General features: G+C 42.7%; 1 protein-coding gene across 1 annotated transcript; it reads right to left on the bottom strand.

Annotated features, from left to right (window-relative positions):
- Window positions 1-1,013: 1,013 nt before the first annotated feature.
- Window positions 1,014-26,989, bottom strand: ZNF318 (zinc finger protein 318). The gene is made up of 10 exons (XM_025269437.3): window positions 26,396-26,989; window positions 23,693-23,844; window positions 17,620-18,259; window positions 14,927-16,390; window positions 13,201-13,300; window positions 11,982-12,286; window positions 7,307-7,507; window positions 6,751-6,850; window positions 5,703-5,821; window positions 1,014-5,417 (listed from the first exon to the last, which is right to left on the bottom strand). Exons 1-10 carry the CDS (start codon window positions 26,849-26,851, stop codon window positions 2,109-2,111), a joined length of 6,846 nt encoding a protein of 2,281 aa, XP_025125222.3. The 5' UTR covers window positions 26,852-26,989; the 3' UTR covers window positions 1,014-2,108.
- Window positions 26,990-27,462: the final 473 nt, after the last annotated feature.

The following is a 27,462-nucleotide window of genomic DNA, read 5'->3' as shown; positions in this document are numbered from 1 at the left end:
GTGGAACTTACTAAGTGAACAGTCCTGAAAATCAGTAACAACTGGCATTTTAAACTCTTATGTTCTCCAAATTCCTGTAAATAAACTCCTAGAAGGGAGAGGGAGCAGCAGTTCTTTGGAGAAACAAATCTATCTCCGAAGCTTACCTGGGTTTATGTTCTGTTAAAGGGAACCTTCTGAATCTGCTTATGGTTTTCAGGCCAAAAAGATGCACTGAACTCAGGTTTCAGCCTAAAAAGCAGACTTTGGAAGACAGTTCAGGATGGCTGACCTTGTACACATCTGGTGTGAGATGGAGATAATGATCCTCTGTATTAAAGAAAAAAATCCCTATGGTACAGTGTGGCAAAGTAACTCGTCTGAAACCACAGTAAGGCAAATGGCCCAGGATCATCCAAGGACCTAACTACTCCAAATCTGTGCTCCTTCCACAAGATGAAGAAGGGAGGCCAGGACAACTTCTAAATTTCTAAATCAGTGAAGAAAAATAGCCTTCATAAACTTAACACAGGGATTCTGCAGCTCTGCACACAAGGAACAGGAAAAACAAGAATTCTTAGGAAAAAAGATCAGCAACTTTGCATTATTTTTGAGGCATGTGGGAAAATAAGACATCAAAGCCTTTATTGAGCCAGGTTACACTGTCAAGAGGAAACTGGGACAGATATTAGAAAATCTAAGGACCAAGCTCCCTGTTGCCCAAGAGCACCCTCAACAAGAACCTGAGTATTTTGGGGAGCTCAGTTCCCAGAGGAGCACTGGGAGAGTCAACATAAAAGTATATAGAAAGCTGCATAACAGAAAGATGCCAAAACCAGACCTCTGCTGCCTACTCACTACCCATCCAGGAAGCACTGGGGAACAGACAATATCGGAACAAAAGTAGCCCTAACAACTGGGGAAAGAAGGTTGGGAGGGGGAGACAGACAATAGGGCAGAGGAAGTTCATTGTTCTAGCTTTCCTATAAAATTCAAATGTGTGTGGTTGCAAAACAAAAATCCAGAAAGAAACATGAGATTAATGCATTTATTCCAAGTAATTAACACAATAAAAATAAAGTTAAACTTGTCCAAGTCAACTCATAAATCTTTAATCTTTTGAACAAATGTACAACCCAAAACATCACACTATGGAGGAAAAAAATGGGAAAGGGAGAGGTAGAGGGAGGAATACATATAAGTGTGGAACAGAGGAGGAGTACAATCCCAAAACAAGCTTCAGATCCTCTACCTCTTCAGAACAGAAAATGGCTGCTAAATAATTTGCACAAAGTGTCAGTGGATCACAGTACAATGAACAAAGGCCATTTCAAAAACAAAAGGGACCCCAAAAGCATATCTGCTCCTGGCACTAAGCCATGAATAAGCCTTACCGATTTGTTGTCTTCCTAAAGTGAGCCTGGTAGATTTTCTTCCATGTTTACTGAGGTGATTTCCAAATAGGTTTGTGGATTAGCAGGACCAGCTCAAGAAAGGGCAACAGAATGAAGGAAGTGTGGGGACTGACATGCCACAAGGAAATAAACAGTAAACAAAAGGGCTACTCACACTGCATTTCAAACAATGTTAAGGCAGGCCCATCCAAATGGAAAGCCTAAGAGATGAACAATCCTTCCTTCATCAGTAGTTTTCCATTTCAGCAGGCTTTCTTGTCTTTCTCCCAGAGATCCATCAGCTGCCCAAGAAATTGGGTGGGAATACAACACAGCAATTGGAGAAGTCAGCTCTGTCTCCCTCCTCCCCCAGAAATGGAAGAGTCAAAGCCAAAATACAATCAAAGCACACTAGGTGGTGAGCCAGATAGACATTTGATTTTAATGACAAAGTTGGAGAAAATAAATTGGCAAAAAAAAAAAAATAATAATAATAATTAACAGAAAATACTTTTTTTACAGATATGTATAGAAATTATGATTGATTTGTCTGGTTTCTTAAGGAAAAAAGCAACGGAGGTAAATTTTTTAGCTTCCATGAACATTTACTCTAAGATGCTGACTGCATCTCTTAGTGTAGGTTCCAGATGAGATCCAACTAGTCCTGGGTCACCTGGGCACCTGATTTCTAGAAGCCAATAGGATTCATCCACAAGTAGCTCTGAACGTGCTTTCTCAGCTGTGAACACTGGATTCCGTGTGGTCCTGGAGCGCATCAACAGCAGCTTCTTGTGCAGCTATTTCCTGAGGGATCGTACTGCCTCCGGCTACCTGTTCCCTTGTATGGGACCCTGAAGCCACAGATTTTACCACATTCAAAGGGTTGTCACTATATTCATCTACTTGAGGAACTGCTACTTCCGTGATGGATGCATTCGGTATTTCTAGCTGCAGTGGTCCCATCTCCAGGGAACTACACTCAGGAGGGTCACCTGGCTCAGAGAGAGGAGAACATATCTTCTCTTTTTGAACTCCAGATGTCCGTGTGACAAAATCAACAAGGTCTGGAAGGCAAGGAGATGGCCCAAGGCATAAAGGATTAATTGTTTCTGATTCCAATCTGAGTGAATCTTGTTTCTCTAATTTAGATGTTTCTTCTATTTCCTCAGGCATCATTCCTCCTGCTAACAGGTCCAGGGCCTGGTGTGTTCCCTCTAGGTTCCCCAAGCCAAGGCCAACATTTTCTATAGGAAGTCCAGTTTTCAAAATGTTAGGAGCGATCCTCCCAGTTCTGGGATTAGTTGAGTTTTGTTCACCCTCTGCTCCAAAGTTCAGCACCAGGGTTTTGGGAGAATCTAAGGGAAACTCAGAAAAGGATGGTATTGGTTCAAAGTCGGTGAGAGTGGAGGGATTACCTCCTAGAGGAGACACAGAATTTTCTTCACATACTTTCTGAGACAGGGCAACTGGGGATCTATGTGCTGGGTCTACCCGAGTATTGCAGAAATCAACACCTATATCCCCCAGGCTTCCCAGGGCAGCAAGCTCTTCTACTTTTAAATCTGTAACTTCAAAGTTTTCTAAGGCCTTGCTCTCTATTGTCACTGTTAGTTCTGGATGGACATCTCGAGGCTCCAGGGCTTCTGCTTTTGGTTTCTCTGGGCTCTCCCAGGTTTCTGGCTTCTTGTTCTCATCCCAAACAGTCAGTTTATAGGTCATTTTACCCTGCAAGTCTTTTGATCTTTCTCTCTTCAGTTTGAGGCTTCTGTACCTAGAAGTTCTGGAAGATGATTCTGGTGCTGAATTTTCTAGCCACTCCTCACTACAAGTTGGGACTCCTTGCTTCTGTTCATGGTCTTTCAAGCACATATCTGATCTGTCTGGGGACTGAAGAAGCAATTCTGGGGCAGAAATTTTCACATCTTGTGGGTTCTGGAGTAAAGACCTAGCTTCTGACGGATATGAGTCTATTTTTGCCTTTGTGGAAGAGACAGCTTGTGTCTTCAATTCAGGTACTAGTTTACCTTGAGTTTTACTTTCTGTTATCAATTTCCTGGACTGTTTAGCCTTTTTGTCAGTCCTATGCAAGTTGGGCTGTTCTACTTCTTCCTCCCACATGCATCTGTTCCCACTGTTCAAATTAGAGTCCTCTATGCTATTGGGCCCAACATTGATATCTGTTCCCTCTCTCACTGTCCTTTCAGAGAGTTTCACTCCTTCTTCTTTTAGTTCAGTGCTTGTCTCTACTTCACTTTTCCCACAATGCTTAGATTGGTGGAGCTCCTGGCTTTGCTGCTTACTAGATTCCACAAGGTGGGTTTCTACCAACTTCTGAGATTGCATGGTATGACACTGTGTATCTGACAGCTCAGAGGCTGGCTCCACACCTGGTGGCCCAGGGTCTCCCAGGTCAAGTTCAATTTTCCTCACTGGAGCTACATCCTTATTAGCATCACTCTGGAAGGAACCAGAGGCCCACTTGGCCAAAGTCTCTGTCTTTGGGCTAATAGTTTCATAAGGCCTGTTTTGGCACAACCTTGTCAGAGGCTGCAGGAAGCCATAGCTGCTGCCTCTGTTTTTTGAATCTACATTTTCTACAGCTGACAATCTTCCTAGGGACACCAGAGGTTTTGAAATGGGCTTTTCAGAGCTGCTGACCATAGGAGCAGAGACCAAATTTCTACCTGAAGGCAACTCCTCTTGGGATGCACTGCTGTTCAAAGTAGAAGTGGAAGAGGTATCTGAATTTTCAGCTCTATTTTCCCCGTTGGCTAATGGACCACCACTCAGCTTAGTCTCAGGGGCTCCTTTTCCACCACTACTGTAGAATATGTCATACAGATCCTTAGCATTGGCTGTGGCTAAGCATGAATTACGCTTTTCCAATTTTTTGGCTTGTTCACTGAACACACTTGAGAGGGGAGGTGGAGGACGCACCAACACAGAGAATAGGGTCTGGTCCCGGTCACTCTCACTCACCCCAGGAGCCGTCTCATCAGAAGGAATGGCAGTAGGCTGTGCTGAGGCCATGATGGCTACCGGTAATACTGGGTTCAAAATGTTAGGACCCAGGAAGCCAGGGATGACAGTGTGAGATACAGCTGGGTTTGATTTCACTGGAGCCAAAATAGCATTTGCTTGGGCAGGAGAGGGGGAAGCTGGATGAGGTATAACTGGAGGTGGTGGAGGTGGCGGTGGAGGTGGAGGTGGAGGAGGTGGTAGCATTTGTTCAGGTATATGTGATGGCTCATTCTTTTCAGCCAGCACCATTTTTTCCTCTGGAGACCCTTTCAAAATCACCTCTTCCCCTCCAAATGCTTTAGAGATGATGTCGGGAGGCAAGAGGAGATCAGCTGAAGACTCTTTAACCACTGGCAGAGGCTTAGCAGTGGTTCCAGAAGATTTGATGGATAGAAAGGTGTTAAGCGGAGCTGGCTTGCTTACTGTGGCTGAACCTGATTTGCGGAGGACTGTGGATGGGATGGGCAGGTTGGGTCGGATCTTAGTCTGGGTTGAAGTTGTCACTACAGGCATCCAAGGACTAGTATGTGCAACAACAGTTTTCCCAGAGAGTTTGATTTTGATAGGCTTTGTCTTCCCAGGATCAGCTTTGCCATCCTCTTTGTCCTTACCACTTTCCACAATCTCTTCTTTGGGAATACTTGGGATCACTAAACTTTTTTCCTCCTCTTTTTCCGGCTTCTTCCAGCTGAATTTCCCAAAAGAGGAAGATATTGGTGGTTCTTTCTTTATTTCTTCTTTTAATTGGAGTTTGATGCTAGGCCTCTTTCTATTTTCAGCCTTTTCAGGGGAGTTTCCACCCTCAGAAAGCTGGTCCTCTAATTCCTCAGACACCCTATCGTCCTCCTTTACTTCCTTCATAATCTTTGCCTGTTTTTCTTTCTTCTCCTCCTTCGGTCTCTCACTGAACTTGCGCTTCAGCTCACTCTGCCGCCGCCGTTCTGTCTCTAGGACCACGGCCAAGCCAGCCTGGCGGTCCAGATTCCGTCGCTCCTCATACAATGGGTTTTCAACCACATATTTCTAGGGAAGAGAAAAGATAAAGGCTCAATAACTGGGCAAAATACTTTAAGAGAGAAAATTTGACCCTGCCACTATTAGAACTCATTTAATGAAAATTCTGATTCACCTTCCTCAAGAATAAATAAATGGTCCTCTCAGGTTAGCATTTCTTACTAGGATTGAGAACTTCCTTGTGGTTATATAGAATTTGAAGTGTTAAGGACTTTTTCTTGCTCTGAGCTTGACAACATCAAAAGGATTACTGCAGAAAGTAGGAAATCTCCATAGGCTACTACAAAGACCAACCTTATATTTCTCATTGTGTTGATAACCCTTCACATGTTGCTCTCCAGAAATTGGATCCCCCAAAAATTCCTCACAGAGCTGGCAGTAATATCCAGTGATGGGAATCAGAAACTCAGAGCCTGCAAGAAGTAGAACAAAGTCAAGAAAGTAAGTCATTTCTACCCAAGATGACAGCAACCAAAGGAAATCCCACTTCCCTTTTGCAGTAAAATGATTAACAGTATAAAGGACTTTACTCACTTTCAAGTCAGAAGGAGCATTTAGAATCTCAATGGTATGTTTTTCCAACTTAAAGCCTGAACTCAGGACCTCCATCCCTTCTACATTTTGGGAACACTAACTGGTTAATCCCCTAACTGGTTAATTTAGGAGTTTTCTGTGCCAGACTCATTTCTGTTGCTGATTCTCCTCAAATTCCAACTAGCACTAAGTATCTTAGGAGATTTAAAAATTATACTCCTCAAAAGCCCAGTACCATTTGTATGAGAATCTCTCATGTTGGTATTAATTACTTAGGAATTTATCTTCTACAGATATAAAGGATGTAGAAGCACTGACTACTTACAAAGGTAAGAAACTGAGAAGTTTAAAGACAAAAAAACTTTCTATTTCTCAACTTAGCCCCTAATAACAACTATTCAAAAATATTTTATAGTTCTTAGCTGAAAAGGCAGTTATTTTGCACCTCTTACTGTTCTTTTTCCCCTGGATTTCAAATAAGGTTTTAGTGCATAAGTCAGTGGTGAAGAAAGTCATATTTTAGTCCATGTGCTGCCGAAGCGAGCACAAAGAAAGTTTTATTTTAGAGTGGTATGTATGTGTTTAACATCTGTTAAGATTGTTGGCCATATGGGTAGAGATTGTTACTGTCTTATAGCTCTCTTTATTTCTTTAGGACCTAGTTGTGCACATGGAATACAATATTCCAGCTTTGCTAAAAGTATTGGTTATGTTTCACTCTATGCTGCTTCCTTGCACCTTAGTTCAGGGATACCTCTTCCCTGACTGAATGTAAGGAAACCACAAAAATGGCAGGGAGGAAACTTACCTTTTGCAGGAACAGTTATCTTGTCAGTGCGCTTTACAGCATCTTGCTTGGCTTCATTCTGGGTCTTTGAAGCCCAAGGTCTGTTGTAGGGATCCAGTGTCTATTTGCAAGAGGCAGAGGCGCTCACACACAGCACTAAAATCTCAATGACCCACTTTTCTTTTTCTCCCCAACAACCAGGGGGGACCAGAAGCCCCCAGCTGCCCACCCCCACCCACTCTGCCAACTGTTTAAATGGAAATCACCTGTGGAAAAGGTAAACATATGTTAGAGCAAGTACTAGCAATGGATAAAATAAAACAAATAATCAGGTACTCAAGGAATCAAAAGAGGCAGCAGCATCACTTACACTTGCCATGGTGTTTAGTTACAGGCAGGTCCCCTGGACTGAGCCCTGGGGATGATGTCTCCTTTGTTGGTACCTCTTGGCTCTTCAGATTGGGGCTCCTGCCCATATGAGAATGTTGCATTTTCCAGCTTTGTAATACAGATGGGGGTATAGGAGTTTGAGGGGAAAGAGGGCAAGAACGGAAATAACAGAGGGCAAGATACCTACCTGTGTGTGCTTCTTATTGTGCATATGGGTGAAGAAGTCAAACATGGTCCCACAGATGGTGTTGCAGTCTTTGCACCAGTGATTGCCAGCATCATAATACTCATAGGCAGCAACGGGCTGATCAGACTGCTTAGCTGGCTGGGGGCTCTCAGCAGGCTTGGGGCTCTTAGTATGGGAATTCTCATTGTTTACCTTTGATTCCTAGAGGGGGAAAAACCTGTACTAAGAAGGAATTCAAGACAATCTAGATCTGTCTTCCCTCAGAAAAAGCAGGTAGCTACTGCAATAACGGAAATAGGACCGTATGATCACATTTCTGTTAAAACTGCCTAAAGCTGCACAAACTGGGAAAAACCCCATGAGAAATCTGTCTGCAAGACTCAAAGAGAATTAATTTGATTCCAGTGTCATGTCATTATGAAGAATAAATCATAATGACATTATATTTACTTATATATCTGAAAATATCTAGAAGAATACTCAGGATTATGGAAACATTGGCTGCCTCTGGGGAGGAAGGTAGAGAACAAGAGTGGATAGGAATCTTCTATAGTATCACCTTTGGTAGATGTTAAATGTGTTACCTATACAACTAAATACATTAGTTAAGTTTATCAATCATGATGACAACTAGGAAGGGAAGAGGAAATGGAAAAGGTAATTGACAGATTAAGCAAGTGAAAAAAAACAAACAAACCAGATGATAGTGAACTCTCTCATCACAGACACATCCAGTACAGAAAACTAGAGAACAAGGCTGGCATAGATAAAGGGTATAGTCATCTATTTAGGATAACTTACAGGAATCTGGGTAAAATGTTTCTAACTGCCTAAAGTGTCACCATTAGAATTTAACATCTTTCAGTTAACATGAATCCTCTTTTAAAATATATCAACTCTCCAACATTAAGTGATCAATAATAAATAATATGAATTCATTTTTCAGCAAGCTGAGAACAAGGTATTCAGGAAATGAGAATTCTGGATAATATTGGGGACTGAAGCACATAAAAAAGATAATCCTGGAACACAGAGAAGGTGAGTATGAAGTAGGTTCCACAGTAGACACAATCAGGGAAGGGAGCACCTGGAATATTGGCTGGTGGGGAAAGGAAGACTAAATAGAGAAAGGGAAACAACTGAGATTTCAATAATAATCTTTCCCATTTACAGTCCTATTCAAGGGTCACTAAACAGATCATATCCAGCAGGTAAGGGATGGGCACATGCATACACTGCTGGTGAGTACTAACTGACACCACCTTTCCAGAAGATAATTGAGGAACACAAATTATATACCTCAAAATTCTTTATACCTTTGACCAAGCAATTCTATTCCATGATATTTATCCTCAGGAAATTACGTCAAACTACAGGTGATTTAACTGGTTAAACTGTTATCCATACAACAATAAAAATAAGGTTGCTAAAATGATATTATATAAGTCTATTTATTGACATGGAAAGACTATCATGAAATACTACAAGAGTAAGTAACAAATGCTTTCAGACTGTGGTGTTGGAGAAGATGCTTCAGAGTCTCCTGGACTGCAAGCAGATCAAAGCAGTCAATTCTCAAGGAATTCAACCCTGAATATTCATTGAAAGGACTGATGCTGAAGTTCCAATATTCTGGTCACATGATGCAAAGAGCTGACTCACTGGAAAAAAACCCCGTTGCTGGGAAAGATTGAAGACAAAAGAAGTGGGCGGCAAAGGATGAGATGGTTAGATAGCATCACCAACTCAATGGACATGAATGTGAGCAACTATCGCCCACTAACTCTGGAGATAGTGGAAGACAAAAGAGCCTGGCATGCTGTAGTCCATGGTTGCAAAGGGTCAACAGGACTTAGCAACTGAACAACGAAATAACAAAATACATTTGATTAGGACTTCCCTGGTGGTACAGTGGATAAGAATCTGCCTGCCAATGCAGGGGACACCAGGTCAATCTCTGGTCTGGGAAGATTCCACACGCTGTGGAGCAACTAAACCCAAGCACCGAGAACTCCAGGGTCCGTGAGCCACAACTACTGAGCCGGTGTGCCCTGGAGACCATGCTCCACAAGAGAAGCCACCATCATGGGAAGGCCATTCATTGACAATGAAGAGTAACCCCCACTTGCCACAACTAGAGAAAACCTGTGCACAACAACAAAGAGCCAGTGCAACCAATTAAAAAAAAAAAACAACACAAATCTATTAAAAGATGTATTTGAATAATCAATACAGATATGTGACTAGGTACAGAATGTCAAATGTCACTTTATCCAGAAGACTTTCCCTAACTACTCCATATTCCTTAGCCTGTTTTCGACTGAACCACCACCACCACCACCAACTACATAGTTCCCTTTTATACTTCCCATATCTAAACACTGTCTGGCACTTTTTTGGAGACCAAGAAATATTTATTAAATGAATGAACAGAAGAAGGTAATTTGGAATAATACCAACTCATCAGTAACAACTGTGTCTAAGTGAATGGAACTATGGAAATGTGCATGTGTTTACTTTTATGAAATGAGCTATTTAAGAGAAAGAAAATCAAACTAACCACACATTTTAAAAAGAGGCAAAGAAAGAAGAAAGACCAAAGACAGGTAGAAAACAGAGCTTGCAGAGAGAACATTCCTTATTGCTGAAATGAAAATCAAATTGCAACATATTCTTGTTAACTTCAGAGAACATTCTCTCACTCAAGTCAAGATGATAGTTTATCATGGGGTTGGTGCCTAAATGGAACCCCAAATAATGTATAAGTCAACTACAAGCTCTTTTCCCATCAAAGGCCCTGAACTCAGTGGTCCTGGTATAAGAAAATAGTCCTACCTGGTTGAGAAAGAGAAGTCTCCCAGGAAGACATAAAAAAATTAAAGCTTGGCTGACAGAGAATACAGAGTATCTTCTTCTCTAACCCCAATATTAACTGACCATCTACTACGTACTAGACATACCGGATGCCATGAGAAAACACAAAAATAAGTTATACTCTGTTATTCTCAAGAAGCTCTCATTTAGTGCAAGAGACAGGCATGAAATCAGGCATGAGTTTAATCATGCTTTCAGTAAGACAGAATGAAATACATTTTATAAAGGAACAAAGTAATATATTATGGGAATGCTAAAAAAGGTCTGACTCAATCACAGCGGAATTCAGGAATTCTTCACCGAGGAGGGGAGTATTCAAGTTGGGCCTTAGTGGATGAGTAGAGTTGGGAGAAAGATTATTCCAGGCTAAGAGGAGTATTAATGATTTCCTGAGAGCTATCTATTTGCTATGTGGCAGGCACTGAACTGTGTACTGGGGACTATACTGGAGAATGAGACAGATATGGTCCCTGATCCCTTGAACCTTAAAATCTAATTGGGGAACACATGTAATAATACAATTACAAGGCCATAAATGCTAAGAAGGAAAATGAAGATATGAGAGTATATATGAGGCAAATTTAACAACCTGGAAAATCAAGAAAGGGAGTCAGGGAAATAATTTAAACTGCGATCTGAGGATGAATTTGAGTGAGAACACAGGGTAAGAAGAGTAGTAATTAGTAGGAGGAGAGGACACAAAGACATTAAAGATGATGAAACATTTATGGAATGAAAATGCCAGTAATGAAATTGCAGAGAGCAAAGGAAAAGTAAGATTTGAAATGAGGCTGAAGAGGCAGGCAAAGTAGTATCATAACCACTGGCTGAATGTGGAGAAAGAATTAAGAGAGTAGCAGTACAAGCAAAACTTGAAGGTGGCTTGAACTTGTATGGCAACAGAGATGATGAGATGAATGGAACTGAGATTTATTTTGGATGGAGAACTGGCAGACTCTGTAATCGTGTGGAGCAGTTAGGAAGGGGGAGCACTAGGAATGCTTTTCCACTTGTTGGCATAAAAACTGTTGGACAGTAATGTCATTCACTGAGACAGGTAACAAACAGCAGAGGAAGAAAGATTAGAGGGAGGCTGAGCACAATCTTAGTTTAATTTAGAATACATTGATTTTAAGGTGTTAGAGACAATCAAGTGGAAATAGTGAGTAGTCTGTTGGACACTCAGACTTGAACCTTATAAGAATCACCTGAGCTAGAATATAAAACTGAAAGTTGTCAATATGGTATTTCAGCAGAGGACTGAATGAAATGACCTAGGGAAAAAGCAGAATTCTGGAGACCTGGGCTAGAACTGAGTCCTGAAGAACTAAAATATTCAAAGATCAGGAAATTAAGCAGAGCAGCTAACATACAAGAAGGAAAAGAAATGTGATGGGAGCCAAAGGAAGAAAACAGTTTTTCGGAGACAGTGGTTCCTTGTATCAAATACTGATTTAAGAACTGAAATTTGAGGCTGTTCAACATGGTGGTGACCTTGTTGCTAAACATGAACCAAAAAGGCATTTCAAGTTGTGAGAAGACTAGAAGCTAGACTGAAGTGAGTTAAGGTGTAAATGCTAGATCCAGAACATGGAGGGCCCAGAATTCTACTTTGGAGGCAATGGGGAACTGCTAAAATTCTGAAGGACAGTACCACGATCTAAACTATGTTTTACAAAAATAACTAGCAAGAGTAAGAACAGTTTGGAAAAGGAAGCTAAGAAAATGGTTAGTTAGAAGGCTGCTTTAGGAATCCATGGAAATAAAAGATACAAAAGAAATGGAAAAGTTGAGTCGTTACCTTGCTATTGGAAGAGGAGTTTGAGGATGACAACACTTTTTCTGGGCTCTTGGATTTTTCTGCTTTCCCAGTCTTCTCTGTAGGCTCTCTACTGTCACTTGAAGACTTCTGAGATTTATCAGAAATGTTAATTCCCAGGATCTGAGCCACTTTGTCCAGTTCAGACTGCTTTTTTTCTGCCTCTTCTGCCTCTTGTCGAAGTTCTGCAATGTCCTTCATAATGTTATCCTGAAGCCGACTCACCTCTACTAGGAGTGGATCTTTGTGACCATCCTTCTCCCTTCGTTTCTTACGCAGCATTTCCCCTGAGTAGTCAAATGTCAACAGAAAGAAACACAGGAAAGTTAACAAGCCATTTTTCAGTCATAAACACTAATTCTTAAGACTTTATGTTCATAAAATGTCTCTCCATGAAACATCCAAAAGCAGGTGAGACTTGCCCTCCACGTGGGCCGGTTTAGGTGATGCTCCTATGGAAGTAAAGGTAGAGTGATTACATTATCTCTTAGGTAGGGGTTATTAGCTAAAGATCTATGGACAGGTTTCAAAGAGAGACTCCATGTATCCCTAGAAGGGTATATACAAGTTTATGTACATGTGTCCTCCAAAAAGGTTAATATATGCTGTAACTGTAACACATGCATTCTGTGGCTGTTCTCTTCAGAGAACCAAATAATTATTCACATATTTGACTTTATCTGATTTAAGGACCCTTCACCAACACATCCATTGAGTTTTACATTTTGCCTTAAGTTCACCTGATGTTATTTCTTATTTCAAACTTCAGATTCTCATGAATTAACCCTCACAGGATTAATAACTAAGCTTCTCATTCCTAAAAAGTCCAAAGCCAAACAAGAAATTACATCTTCTCCCACTCTCTGCTTTTCTGTTATTACCAAGTTGTCATATTTTATGTTCTTTCCTTAGTGTATATGTGAAATCCTAAAAGCACTGGTGAAGAGGTGTACACCCACACCTACACACACAATTGAGAGAAAAACGAATATAGCAAATATGGTAAAATGCTAATAATCATGGAAAACACCTGAGAATTCTTTACACTACTAATGCAACTTTTCTATAAGTCTAATCATATCAAAATTTTTTTGAAAGTGAAGCTTCAATGTCAATGAACCTGTTTGAGAGTCCCCAAGGCTTTTCATTTGGATCTCTTACTAAAGTTACAACAAAAGGGCAGCCTAGGAGTGTCTGATACCTTGCTGTTTATGAAGCCGCTCCAACTCAGTTCTAAGATAGTACATCTTCTTCTGGCGAGCTTCACGGTCACTTTTCAGCTTTTCCCTCTCTTCAATAACCTGCAAAATAAAAAATGGTAACAGACACTTTAGCCTACAACATCCCCCCTTTTCTATTGTTCTTTTCCAGAAAGCCTCATACTAGATAATATCTGAATGCAAGAATACAAACACCTGCACACAGAGGCTCTGACTTTATAACGAAGATGATTATTTCATTCCAATTCAAGTCCCAGAATAGAATTATCCTTTCCAGAACTCTATTGATTGGAAACTACTATTTTTGTAAAAGCACTACACTATTAGATAGTAGTTCTGAGTCCAAAAGGAACCATCAAGAAGGGAATGAATATGTGTTGTGGATGAAGCACTGTGTTAGTTGCATTGTATGTATCATCTTATTTAATCATGATATTATCTGTTTCACAGTAAGAAAACTGAGGTTGCAAAAGACTAAGTAACATACCAAAGATCATATAGTAAGATGATTTTAAATCCAGGTATATATGCCCTAAAGCCTCTGGTCTTTCAACTCTACTACTATCACCTAATGGGAAAAACAAATATGGCTTGTCCATAAGGAACTCAAGTGAAAACCCTGTGTACTGTCAGCCCTGACTTTAGTACTAGGGCCTTAAAGGTAAAGGAAAGGAAAAGCACTAGTCTTCAGAGTATCTCTGCAGTCTTAGGTTTTGTCGTATGGAAGTTCTTCTCTTTCCCAAAAGACTTCAAAAAAACAAACAAAAAACACAAAACACTGAAGTTCAGGGTACCCAAGTACAATGGAAAATTAAGAGGTGTTTCTGGTCTTCTCAAGGATTAGCTAAATTTCTTTTAAACTGGAAAAAAATCAATTAGCCTTCCAATTTCACCTTTTCTATTTTTCTCCTCAGGTCTTAATTATTTTATTAGCAAACCAAATTAACACATATTACAATTTTATGGTCCTTAGGTCACTGTGCTTAACAAAGTGAGTTGTTAGCTATCAAGTACCTTTAAAATCAACAGTATATATTAATTTTTCTATTCAAAATTCTATTCTGTATTCCTCATCTCTATGTAATTTTTACCTACTGCTTTAAAACATCTAAATTATTATATCTTTACCCCAGCCACTGTCTGCTTTCTATAGTCAAGGAACCCAATGAACCTTGACAGTACAAAAACTACTTTAAAAAAGTGTCATAAAATATATTATTATTCCTGGACTCTAAGTTAAACCAGAACAAACAAAGCTTATTTCTTGGTTTAGTTACCAAGCAACAACTAGTCAATAGTTTTTAAACTCCATAATCACTACAGAAAAAAGATCTAAAACTCACTGGGATAAAACACAGATTTCTTGATTTCTATGGATATCAGGAAAGGAACCCAATTTTGGTTCCTCACTCTCTGATGAGTCATACTGAAGACTTCAAGGCTCCCAGCTTCTACCCATAGTGTCCTAAGGCTGGTAATTGAGACAGAGAAATAAACTTAGGAAAAAGAAGTCTAGCAATCACAGTAGGACCTAGGGCCATACTTTAGGCCAAAGGAGAAAACAGTAAAAGAAAAAATTATGGTAATAACAGCACTCTCTAAAGATTGCCTTGGACCTTGCAAATTTTTAGCTCCCTCTAAAAGACAAATACAAATTTATGTTGAAATAGAAGATGCAGGCACAGGAGGCCCAAAGCTAACACTCACCTTCTGTTTCTGGGAAGCACGGTTCTTCTCATCAGAAATCTTCTCTGGATTATATCTTATGAGTGATGGGATGGACACATGGACAGGCACTTGGGCAGTAGGAATTGAGCCCAGCACTGACTCCTCATGCTTGGGCTCATCAGGAGTCACAGTGGGGATCACACGGAGGTTGGGACGGCTGCGGGTAGCTTGTTTGCTAACTGGCACTGTCCTGTGTGAGTCTGGTAGAGGGTGATTTGAGGGTTGGGAGGCAGGGTACATGGGCCACCTTGAGGCTGCATATGCCATGTAGTGCCTATAGGCATCAAAGGAAGCAGGGGGAATGGCAGGTCCCTGGTAGTTTGGAGGTATCCGAGCTGCAGCAAACTGAGAGGCCCTTGGCACATGAAACTGAGATAAAGAAGCAGGGTGCGGAAGTCTAACTGGGGCAGATGGGGCTGATGGCAACATGCACCTGACTGCAACAGATGACTGAAACCCACTGCCAACCACCTCAGGTCCTACAATATGGCCCATCGGATGGTCAGACTTTAAGAACGGGGGGCTGTTTTTTGTGAGCAAGTAAGGGTCCACAGGGGAGACCTGGTGTGGACGGGACACTTCTGGGGAGTGGGTATTGCTATGGTGCACCTCCCCGCTCTCCAGTCTGTGAGGATCTGCAGAGCGCTGATCAGCTGAGAAACGGCGGTCAACGGAGGAACAGCGGTCTGCAGGAAAGTGCCGGTCAGCAGAGGAATGGCGGTCAGCAGAGGAACGGCGGTCAGCAGAGGAACCTGACGGCTTTTTGCCATGAAGTCGTTCCTGTGTGCGTGCAGCCAGTTTACTAATCTCGGCTACCCCAATATCCAGCCCTATGGTCTTGAGCAAGTCATGAATCTTGGCATATTCTGGATTGGTCTCTTCTCTTGATTCTAGCTTTACAGTTGGAGCTGAAGAGGGTAGGGAGCTTGCCTTCTGCCTCATAACTTCACTTTCAGAGCTCCCAAGGGGCTTTGGTGGAGATTCTGCTTTTAAATCCTCTTCTTCATCCCCATAGAGAAATTTCTCCTCATCTTCAATGTCAGGGAAGCTAAGTCGCCTTTTTTCCTGCGTACTGGTAGAATCTGCTAACATGCTCAGAATGCAGGAGAAACCACTGCCATCCTGGCTGGCTCTCTCGTGAGGAAGCAAGAAGTCTGTGTGTCGCTCTGGTCCCTCAGCCTTCATATCCAATTTTTCCTTGTGGCACAGAAAACTTCCAAACTTCTCTCTGAGGGGACTGTTGTCTTTGGGTATCCCAGGGAGGGGGCCCCATTGGTAGAGGTTGCCCTGAGATTCCTTCAGGGTAGTCTCTACCATAGTTCCCTTGTTGTTTTCAACCTCTGAGGCAAAAGCAGCAATAGCACCACTTAGTGGAAGAGATGAGTGTCCAGAGTAAAGAGGGTGATCCTGGCTGGAGCTGGTACTGCTGGGAAAACTCTCAAGCTGCAAAGATAAACATAACTAAATTAGCCTCTACATAGAATCTCAGAAAACCAGTAACTGAGATTAAAATAAATACTTTGTTGTTCTTGAATTAACAGGGCAAAGATACATGTGGATGCAAGGGAGGTCCTTAGCCAGGTTCAAGATATGGTTTCCCATTTCTCCAGATGGTTCTGCTGTAGCAAAGGGAAACAGAAAAGAAGGCAGATTGAATCTTAACTTTTGCCCATTTGTTGTAGTCTTTAACAAGGAATCTGAATTCAAAAGGACTTTAGAGATGCCCTAGCTTACTTGCTTTCTCTTTTTATGAATCTTCAAAAAAAAAAAAAAAAAAAAAAAAATACAAGCAGAGCTACTTTGACTGAAGTACAGTCAGGAAACTCTGATCCCTAACTGATCAGCCTTCTCTTACTTCCCTAAGTGCCCTTAGGCACTTCAGAAACATTTAGCTCCTAAGAGAACAAGTAAAAACAAGTGCTCATGCCTGACCATCTTTCTGTAAGTAAGGAAAAAATATCAAGGTCCAGAATGGTTAGGTGACTTGTCTAAAAATCGCACAGCAAGTTGGTGATAGACATGGATCCAGAATTAGAATTATCGGATTTCTGCTCTAGTGTCCTACCACTCACACATTTTTTCTTCTCTTTAAAGAGATGAGGAAAATTCAATCAGCTCCTCCCTTTGCTTTCAAGCTTCATTTCCAAGAAACCTATATTCAAAGATCCTACAGGACTAGCCAACTTAGAGGGAAAAAAAACTTTATATAATAGATACTCTCCAAAACGTCTGTCTAGAAAGCCTGTGTGCTTAGTCACTCAGTCATGTCTGACTCTTTGCAACCCTATGGACTGCAGCCCGCCAGGCTCCTCTGTCTATGTGATTCTCCAGGCAAGAATACTGGAGTGGGGTTTGCATTCCCTTCTCCAGGGGATCTTCATGACCCAGGTATTAAACGCAGGTCTCCTGCATTGCAGACAGATTCTTCCGTGGTCTGAGCCACCAGGGAAGCCCCTTAGGAAGCCTAATACATAACAACAGAAGCCCTCTATTACTGCATATGAGGCCTACAATTTCCTTAGACTCCTGAAAGGTACAGCTCATAAGCATAACAATGTTACGCCAACATATATTCCAAGGATACCTTAGGGACACAGCCCCCGGGAAAGTAACTAGGCTTTAAAATATTGAGAGAAACAAGCAAGACACCCTAAAAGAAACACAGCATAGACCTGCAAGGAAGGCTCCATGTCCACCTCAATCCGCTTTTTCAGAATTGACTTCTTGGGCATCACAGATACTTCCTCAGGCCGATGTAAAGAATATCCTGGCTCCGATGCTGTTAGGACACCTGACAATCCAGGGATGGGACAACTAGTGCCGCCACCATCAACTCCCACCAGCTCCTGACTCAAGCTCCTACTTCGTTCCTCCTCTTCCTCTCGTTTTCGCCTGGCGAGGTCCAGCTCTCGAAACTCAGGGTCTAAAAACCTAGGGCTTGGGCTCCGTCTACGCTGTCGATAGTTGCGAGTCCCTGATGTAAAACTCGGGTGATCACTTCCCATGTTGTGCATCTTCTCTGTGTCATCATAGCGGGGCCGTTTGGCCTCCCGGCTACTTTCCTCAGGTCGTATAGAGTAGGAGCCTTTGAGTTTGTCTCTATTCCGTTCTGTTCCCCGCAACAGATCATCATGACAACTGATATGAGGACTATAATCAGATCGATGAAGGAAAGTTTCTCTTGCTCGGTAGTCCTCATCAAGTTGTCCCAAGAAGGGACTGAGAGGTGCCTCCTCCCGGGAAATATATCGTTCAAGACCTCGAGAGCATTGGGAGCTTCGAGTGAAGACAGAATCATCAGTCAGGTCATCCCTGAGGAAAGAGACAAGCATCACTGAATATAATGGACTTGCAAAGAGCGAGACCAGACAAGGCTAAGAGAGACTGACATCTGACAAGGGGGCTGTAGAATGCTTAGAACAAAAGACAGTAATCATGAGGTCAGAACAAATCTACGTATATACATGCAATATTTCTTCTCCCTTTTCCCAGAGCATAAGCAGCTGCAGCCTCTAACCAATGGAAGAGATTGCTAATCTATCTGGACAGAATTCTTTCTTTGATTAGACTTTGGGGATGCACAGTCTCATGCAAAGGTCTTGGAGATGTGAAAATACCACTACCAGACTACAAAGAGTCCTGGTCACACAACTTCACACTAGCTCTTTGCTACTAAAACTTTGGTCTGAATAAGCAACATCAGTATTTCCCAGGAAATTTTTTTAGAGATGCAGATTCTCAGGTACCACCCTGCATGCTGGGTATAGCCAAAAAAAAAAACTTTAAGGTGTAAAACAAAAACTGTAAAAACAAAATTTGAGTTAGAGCAGGCCAACTTTACCTGTTTATATTGTCAAATTCTACAGAATATTTCATTTGGAAAAAAAAGAGTTTCACTGTGGGAAAAAAAATTTTTTTTAACCACTGATCTATCCAATTGGCACGATTTTCTTGTAAGTTTTAGAAGGTTCTGCAATTGCTTCATTTCACTGGATCATATATTAAAAACCACAAAACTCCCTCAGTCTGTTTTGTTATACTCTTTCCTGCCTTGCCTGAATATCCATAAGCATTTTGTTAATCTTGAGCCCAGAAAAAAAGTATGTGATGGTTATCTCACTATATATTTCTATTACAGTGAGATAGATTTATTATAGAAATAAAAAGGCCTTAGACTTTTAAGGCATGAAGGTAAAAATACGGATGGAACATCTGTCCTTTCAGCTCAGATCTCTATACCACACACAGTATCCTAATCTTCTGGGGCATTATGGTCACAGAGCTTCTGTTTTTGCTGTTTAGTTGCTAAGTCCTGTCCGATTCTTTGAGACTCCATGGACTGCAGCCCTGTCAGACTCCTCTGTCCATGAAATTCTCCAGGCAAGAATACTGGAGCGGGTTGCTTTATCCTTCCCCGGGGGATCTGTCTGACCCAGGGATCAAATCTGCATTTACTGCATTGGCAGGTGGATTCTTTACCACTGAGCCACCAGGTAAGCCCCAGGGAGCTTCTACTGCCCCCTAAAAGTTTCTGATTTAAATCACAGAAACAAAGATCCCCTAGCGCTTTAAGCTTTTCTGGTGGCTCAGTGGTAAAGAATCCACCTGCAATGCAGGAGACTTGGGTTGGATCCCTAGGTTGGGAAGATCCCCTGGAGAAGGAAATAGCAACCCTCTCCAGTGTTCCTGTCTGGGAAATCCCATGGCAGAGGAGACTGACAGGCTGCAGTCTATGGGGTCACAAAGAGTTGGACACAACTGAGCAGCTAAACAAGAACAAAGCACTTTAAGCATACAACTTAGAAAAACTTACACGTCACTCACATTTCAGAGTGAATTACTATCTACAGGATGGTAATTATTCCTGTCTTCTACAGTTTCTAGGAGCTATTTCTGCTTTTTTGAAGTTTCGAAAAATGACTTTTGTTTTTTTATGACAGTAGTTTTCCTATTTCTGGGACTAAAGTTAGTAGAACATCAAAGAGCTGCTTTTTCTCATTCACTAGCACAGCCCTTGTTCAGTTTTAGACTGAGGTTACAGCTATAAGTAACTTTATGAAAGACTATAAAGGATAAATTTTATCACCTCTTCTATAAGAATGTCATCTATGGGAATCGAGGTTCCTGTTACTCACCTCCTCCCCAAGTATTTAGGGAATTTTGTGGTCTCAATGTACTATGAAATAATAGGAAAGAATGAGAATGACCAAAGATGATCTCTGAAATCAAACAAAAATAGAGTAAAATATTTTACTTTGCAGGTCTGCCAGCCATGAACACATCTTTTTTCAGGGAGGAATGTCCATGAGTTGAGTCACTCCACTGCCAAAACACCATCTATATACATAGTCTCTGATCACATTAGCGTTGGGGAAAATTACAGGCTCCATGGCTAGTAGGCAAGTTCATCCATTGCTCCTATGTTCTGCTTTCTCCACCAAGAGACCAACTAGCCTCAAATCTAATCCAATATTAAACATCGAGAAGCTAGAAATAATGAAATGGCTCTCAGAAAGACTCAATCCAAACCTGCAATCTCCTGCAAAAGGAGGCAAAAACCAATAAAAGGAGGAATAGAAACAGTTAAAAGAATGCGCTAATGTGTAAATACAGGCAGAAATCAGGTTGCCTGTTAGAAGCTCATGTCCTCCTTCCCTAGTTTTCCCAAAGGATGAGAGAGAACTGACTGCAATAAAAGTGAGTCCTAAAAAGGGCCCCATCTCCTGCAGCTCAGAACAGTCCAGTGACAAACTCTCTCTGAAAGCTTTGGTCAAGTCCAACTCTTTTCTTAAAAAAATTGACTGATGTAGGTGATGGGTACCTAGAGGCTCACTGAACTATTCTACTTTTTCTGTGTTTACAAATTCCCTTAAGCAAGTTAAAAAAAAACAACACATATATCCACAGAAGTTTGTACACCAATATTCACAGCAGCATTATTCATAACAGCCAAAAAGTAGAAACAACTAAAATGCTATCCATCCACTCAACACTGGTAACAGATAAACAAAATACATATACAATGAAATTATTATCAGCAATAAAAAAAATGAAGCACTGTTATATGTAAAAACATGAATGAATCTTGAAAACATTATGCTACGTGAAAGAAGCCAGTCACAAAAGACCACACATTGTATGATACTATTTATATGAAATGGCCAGAATAAATACAGAAGAAGGTTAGTGATAGGCTGGGGGGTGGGTAGGTGAGACTAAGGATAAGGCAAAAAGAAAAATTTTTTAATTGATCACAGTGGTATATGTACAACTCTATGAATATACTAAAAATCACTGAACTGTACACTCTAAATGGGTGAATTGCATGGTATATGAATTATGGCTAAATAAAAAAGCTGCTAAAAAATGTATACGGTAAGAAAAAAAAGGTTCTCCAGAGCTCAAACTTCCCATTATTTTCCTGTGCTGATTCCTCAAAATGCCTGAAGAAAGCTGTTGTGCTTCTGTCTTTTCCCTAAGGCAAGTAACAGGGAAAAAATCCTACTCCCTACATCAAGGCAAGAAGGAGTCAGGAGATGAGACTACTATGAATGGAATGTATAATGTGCAGAATACTCTCATAAACAAGGGAAATCAACCTCACATCTACACTTATTCAGAAACTCAGAGTCTTCACACAACCTATTCACACAACCTATTCACACTTTCTTTTCAGAATAAGTTACAGTCCTGCACAGAGAACTGCTGTGGTGAGGAGACTGACAACCCTGGTAATCTGACTGTAACCCAAACCTGGTATAAAATTTAACAGATCGAATATGGGAAGAGAAAGAATACAGGGTCTCAGGAAAAAATAAACACACACCTACATACAAACGATGGAAATGGCCTGCTTCATTAGCTGAAGACTGGACTCACAGTCAGGAAGACACTGCGAATGCCAATGTTCGTATGGCCTGGTTTTAGCAGACAGTAATTATCGACACAAAGCAGATTGAACAAGAGTGCTGAGGGCAAAAAAGTCTAAAGAATGGCCTGGAACCTCCTTGTAGAACCTTAATTTCACTTTCTCTAAAATAAATTTCTCTCTCTGAAATAGGATTCAAGGGAGAAAATTACTATCTTAAATACAGAGAAGAAATTTTTAATTTTTATAACTTATAAACAGACAATTGTTTACCTGAAGCACACATGCGTAACAAAGTTTATGGAAAGGGGAGCTGACACCCTAGAACTAGCAAGAGGAAATGCTAGTCACACCAAAACCTGAGCTCCTAAGGAAGGAAGAGAATCACATCATGCACCACCTACTCGGACTGCCTGCCTACTCAATCATCTCCCAAAATAGAAGCAGCTAGAAGGGCATGGGCTGTTGCCTCAATTAAGTGATACAGTCACATACCTTGAAGCTCTATCTTCAGAAGCTTCAGTGTTATATGATTGTCCTGCCTTGCTTCACTGCATTGAATAGCCACTGAAGCTTTGAAGTAAATATTACCAAAGGGCAGCACTGGTCCTCACACTTCCTGCCCAGCTGTCCCCCACCTGCCTGCCTATATTCTGTGCACTACTTCACGGAGAGTCACAGTTTAAAAGAACATTATATTGATTTACTGCTACTGCTAAACATTTGTGAAAACTCCCAATATACTTGGCAGAAACCATTAACAGACATGGTTCTCAGCTCTCAGAAAGAGTGCTTTCCCTGCACTCCCATTCTAGCTCTTTTACTTTTGCGAGGTGAAAAACATGTAACGCATTATTTACTTCCCATACATACCTAAGTTCCTAGTACCTGAGATCTATATTTAACACCCTATGGAGTATATTTGCCCTTCCTTAGCCCTCAGTGGTTGTAAAGTAATAACTGAAATTAAACATTTTTAAAGATCTCTAACTTTCTATTAATGCCTATACATGTGTGTGTGTGTGTGTGTATACAATAAACATGAATTTATCTAAACCTTTTCTGAATCTATATATATTTCATCCTGGACAAGCTAAAAAATAACACCATTTAAACAAAGATTTCTAAGGACTTCCCTGGTGGTCCAGAGGTTAAGAATCTGCCAGTCAATACACGGGACACAGGTGTGATCCCTGGTCCAGGAGATTCCATATGCTGTGGGGCAACTAAGCCAGTGTACCCCAACTACTGAGTCCAAGCTCTAGAGCCTGTGCTGTGCAACAAGAGAAGCCACTGCAGTAAGAAGTCCGTGGGTTGCAACTAGAGTAGTCCCTACTCAATGCAACTAGAGAGAGCTTGATTGCATCAATGAAGACCCAGTGCAGCCATAAATAAGTAGATTTCCTAGATATCCTATTTTGTTCAGAACTTTCCTTTGCAGAAGGGACCCCCCCCTAGTTCCACTATTTTAGAATCTGTATCATCTCAACTGTTTTTAATTTGGGGGACTGTTTATATTCCCTCAACTTCCCCCTTTCCAGTTGGGGCCAGGATGACCTTTTTTTTTTGGCCATGCCATGCTGCACTCAGGATCGTAGTTCCCTGACCAGGGATTGAACCCATGTCTCCTACAGTGGAAGCAGAGAGTCTTAACCACTGGACCACTAGGGAAGTCTTAGATCTTTTAAAGTCTTTTTTTCTACATAATTGTTTCAGCAACAGAGTCTACCCCACTCTTTCCAATGTAATACTTTGTACTGGACATAGGGCATAAACTTCAGTGCTGGCACCACCCTTTCAAATACATCATTCAGAAAACAGCAACATTTCTACCTTCAAGTACTCATATGAAGTGCCCTGCCTCAGATGAAGCCTACCTGTCTGCATCCTCCAGATTTTCCACTGGTGACCCCAGTCGATCACTAAGCCGCCTCCGTTCTGGTATGCCAACACAGAAGTGGTCATTGCCAACAGTGATCCGTAAGCTCTGTTCCAAAGAAGAGTCAGATCTCAGACCAGGAGAGCGTCTCTACAAGAGTAAAAGATAGTAACAGTCAATAGGGTCAAGACATTCCTACACTCAAAACTGTTCTCCTTTCTAAAGCTATAGTCCACAGGGTGAGAGATGATTATGGTAAGATACTACTCCAAAAATAAAGGATTTTAAAAAAATTATCAAGGACTTCACCAGGGGTCTAATGGCCTGGGTTCCATCTCTGGTTGGGGAACTAGATCCCACATGCCACAATTAAAGTATTCCCATGCTCCAACTAAGACCTTGTGCAGCCAAATAAACAAATATTTATATGTATATGTATATATATATATACACACACACACACACACATATACACATTTTAAATTATCATTTTCTTAGATGAAAGTCCATACTTCCAATCCTCCTAAATTCTTTAATTTCCTGGCACCAGGAATGGGGCCAGAGGAGTGAATTAAGTCTGCTACCAGAATCTTTACATTTCCACTAAAGGAGACAAGCCAAACACAGGTTAAGAAAAAAAAATATTTCTGATGGCAGTGTGAAGTGTTATAAAGTCATTAAAACATGATAACATGAAAGACTGGGGAAAAGGAGCTACTTCAGATAATGGTTAGAAAATGCTTTCTGAGGTGATACCATTTAATCTGGAGCCTCAATGATGAGATATCAGTCTTGCAAAGAACAGATGGAAGATGTTTCAGGCCAAAAGAGCATGTTCTGTAATAAGCTTAGCATGTTTGGGGAAACAGAAAGGTGGCCAGCATGACTGCAGTGAAGTGACACACAACAGGCAGAAGCCACAGTTAGGAAATCTGGATTTTTATTCTTAGTTTAACAAGCCATAGAAGGGGTTCAAGCATGGGAGTGACATTACTACTTACTTCCTCTAGATGCTCACTCTGTTCACATCCTCATCTTCAGGTTTTTATTAAGAAATCACCTTCCCAGAAGGCCTTCTCTGGCTACCTTACCAAAAATTGTAACTCCTTTCTGTTTTTTCTCTTAACACTTAATCATATTTAACATGCCAAGACATTTTACTTCTCTTATTATCCAACTCCCCCTGTCAGAATATAAGCTCTACTAGGGCAGGGTTTTTGACTGGTTTGTTCATTATTATATTCCCAGTGCCCAGAACAGCATGGTAAGGGTTCAATAAATATTTCTCAAATACATAAAATGGAGGTCTTTAAAAATCATTTTTATTTCTAGGTATAGAAAAAAACTGGATGGTAACAAAAGTGGAGTGTAATGGAGCCTAATGCAATAAACTAAGCAAGAGATAATAAAGTTTAGATAAGAATGATGGCAGGAAGACAACAGTTTGGAGGATGTATTTTGGAGGTAGAGCTGATAGTTTGATAGATGAAGTTATCCCTACAGACTGGGAGAAGGGAGATGATCACTTTCTGGCTGAGCAGCGGGTGATGTCATTTATTGAGACAAAAGACTGGAGCAAATAGGTTGTGCATTGGAGAAGAAAGGGGAAGTTATGGAAACTCATTGTTTTTTGTTTTCCTTACTTTCTCTGTAGTGATTAACATTCAGACTATCATACTCAGCTATGAAAATCTTAAACTCTTAATAAGTCAATTCACCTATGACCAGAGTACCCAAATACTGTTAGAGAGCCACTAAATAAAACAGAAACTTTGTCACTTTTTTAAAAGGATTGGTTAACTAACAATAAAAACAAATACCAAAACACCAGATCCTGCCCAGAGGCTCTACTAACAGAGAGATGCATGAAAAGTCAGTATTACCTCTAAACTAACCTTCTTAACCTCATGCTCTGTCCCTTCAAGCAGGGAAACTTAACAGTTAAATTCAGGGTATTGGGAACCAGGTAAAGAATTGAATCACACTCCACTTCTTACAGGCATCACCTTGATTAAGTTTCTTAAATCTCTGTGAGTTCCTCAGCTGTTAGATAAAGAGGAACCCTCCCCGCACCCCGCGAAAGGACGTGAATCCTGCCACACAACTAGGTTAAGGGGAGGCACCTATTACAACGACTGTAGATACCCACACTTCGATTTCGGAGAAGCAGCTCCAACACAGAGTACGAACAGGTTACATTCTCTCGGTGTACATTCTCTCGGTGTCTACCCTGGGAACTGTCTAAGCCACCCTAAGTCGCCACAAAGAGATTTCACCCTTTTCAGATCCAGGGCGCAGCTCAGTTCTAGCGGGACACACACAAAACCATCCAACTCTAAGGACACCAACTACTGAAAAAGTACCAGGCACACGGCGTGGAGGAGCTTCCCCTCGCCCGGCAAACTTTTTCACACCTCACACAGAGGGAGAGAACCAGCCTATTCCCAGGAAACGCAGCACGGCGTCCCAAGCCGGCGCCCGGCCGCGTCCCGAATCCGTTATTGTGCAAATGAAGTTCCCGGGGCTGACCAGGAACCTCCTGGTTCGGGCGTCGCTGAGGGGGCCCATGGGGATGAAGGGCCTTCCATGTGGGGACCCCGGCCTGGAGGCCTCGGGTCGGCCGGGCGGCGGGCGTTTCTGAAAGCGGGAATCCCGGGCGAGGGGGCTGGAGCACAGAGTCCGGGTGAAGGGGTGGGATTACCCGGCTGCCGCTGTCGCCTGGATGGTCTCCGCGGCCGTCCCTGGCGAAGTCGGCGCGGGACTCCCCCCGGCTGCTCCCTCGGAAGCCGGCCGAGCCCGGCGGGAAGAGTCGTCTGCCCCGCGGCGGCGACGGGGAGCCGCGACGGGCCCGCGGCGGGGACGGGGAGCCGCGACGACCCCGTGGCGGGGACGGCGAGGCCCGGCGGCCGCGGGGCGGAGACGGGGAGCCGCGGCGACCCCGCGGAGGGGACGGAGAGGCCCGGCGGCCGCGGTGCCCTGAGGGAGAGCGGGGCCGGCGAGCCGGCGTCCGCGACGAGGAGGAGCAGGAGGACGGCGGTGAGGTGCGGCGAGCCGGGCCTGAGGAGGAGCCGGAGCTGCGGCCGGTGCGCGGGTCGCCCCCGCCGCTCTCTTTAGGCCGGTGTGAAGAGACGGAGGAGCGGGCGCCGCTGCGGTACATGGCTCTGGCAGCCGCGGCCACGGCGGCAGCGCCGACCTGGGGGCGCCCCGGACGCGGGCCCCCAGCGCGCCGCCGCAGCTGCAACCCCGGCCGCCACGGCCGCCGTGCGCCGCCCCCGCAGCCGGAGCAGCCCCCTCCCCTCAGCCCCGCGCCTCCCCTGGGGCCCGGTCGAGCGCGCCCCCGCGGCCGCGGCTGGCGGTTGGAGGGCGCGATCACGGGCCCGACACACCCCCCCGCCCTCCGGGGCTCCCCGTTCCTCCACTCAGGGAGCGGCCAAGGGAGCCAGAAGTGGGGAGGAGCACGGAGGGCGGTGCGAGGCTGAGCGAGGGGAGGGGAGGAGAAGCGCGCGACCTGCGCTCCTCACGCTCCGCCTCCAAGCCGGTAAGATGGCGGCCGCTGAGCCGCCCACTTCCCCTCCTCCGGCGAACACGTGACCCCGAGCGCTCTGCCCGGGGTGGGCCGAGCGGAAGGGAAAGGATTAGCAGGAGCGGAGTTGGCTCTTCCGGGGATGCTTGAGTCCTCGGGATGCTGGTGGCTTCGAGGGGGCGGGAGCATCTTTGCCTTTTCCCTGCCCGCAACCCTGTTAATTTACGTGGTGACAAGAAATGGTT

This window comes from Bubalus bubalis, chromosome 2, assembly GCF_019923935.1.
Source record: "Bubalus bubalis isolate 160015118507 breed Murrah chromosome 2, NDDB_SH_1, whole genome shotgun sequence".
In the NCBI taxonomy this organism is placed as follows: Eukaryota; Metazoa; Chordata; class Mammalia; order Artiodactyla; family Bovidae; genus Bubalus; species Bubalus bubalis.
Note: the sequence above shows the minus strand (reverse complement) of the source record. Positions and strands in the feature narration are given on the sequence as shown.

What these genes read in the sequence shown, in the direction of transcription:
- ZNF318 (XM_025269437.3), bottom strand. Translation starts at nt 26,851, where the DNA reads ATGTACCGCAGCGGCGCCCGCTCCTCCGTCTCTTCACACCGGCCTAAA. An exon ending in GCGGCTTCATAAACAGCAAG is followed by an intron (nt 12,287 to 13,200) that starts GTATCAGACACT and finishes TTGACTACTCAG; the next exon opens with GGGAAATGCTGCGTAAGAAA. An exon ending in ACTCCTCTTCCAATAGCAAG is followed by an intron (nt 7,508 to 11,981) that starts GTAACGACTCAA and finishes TTCCCCCTCTAG; the next exon opens with GAATCAAAGGTAAACAATGA.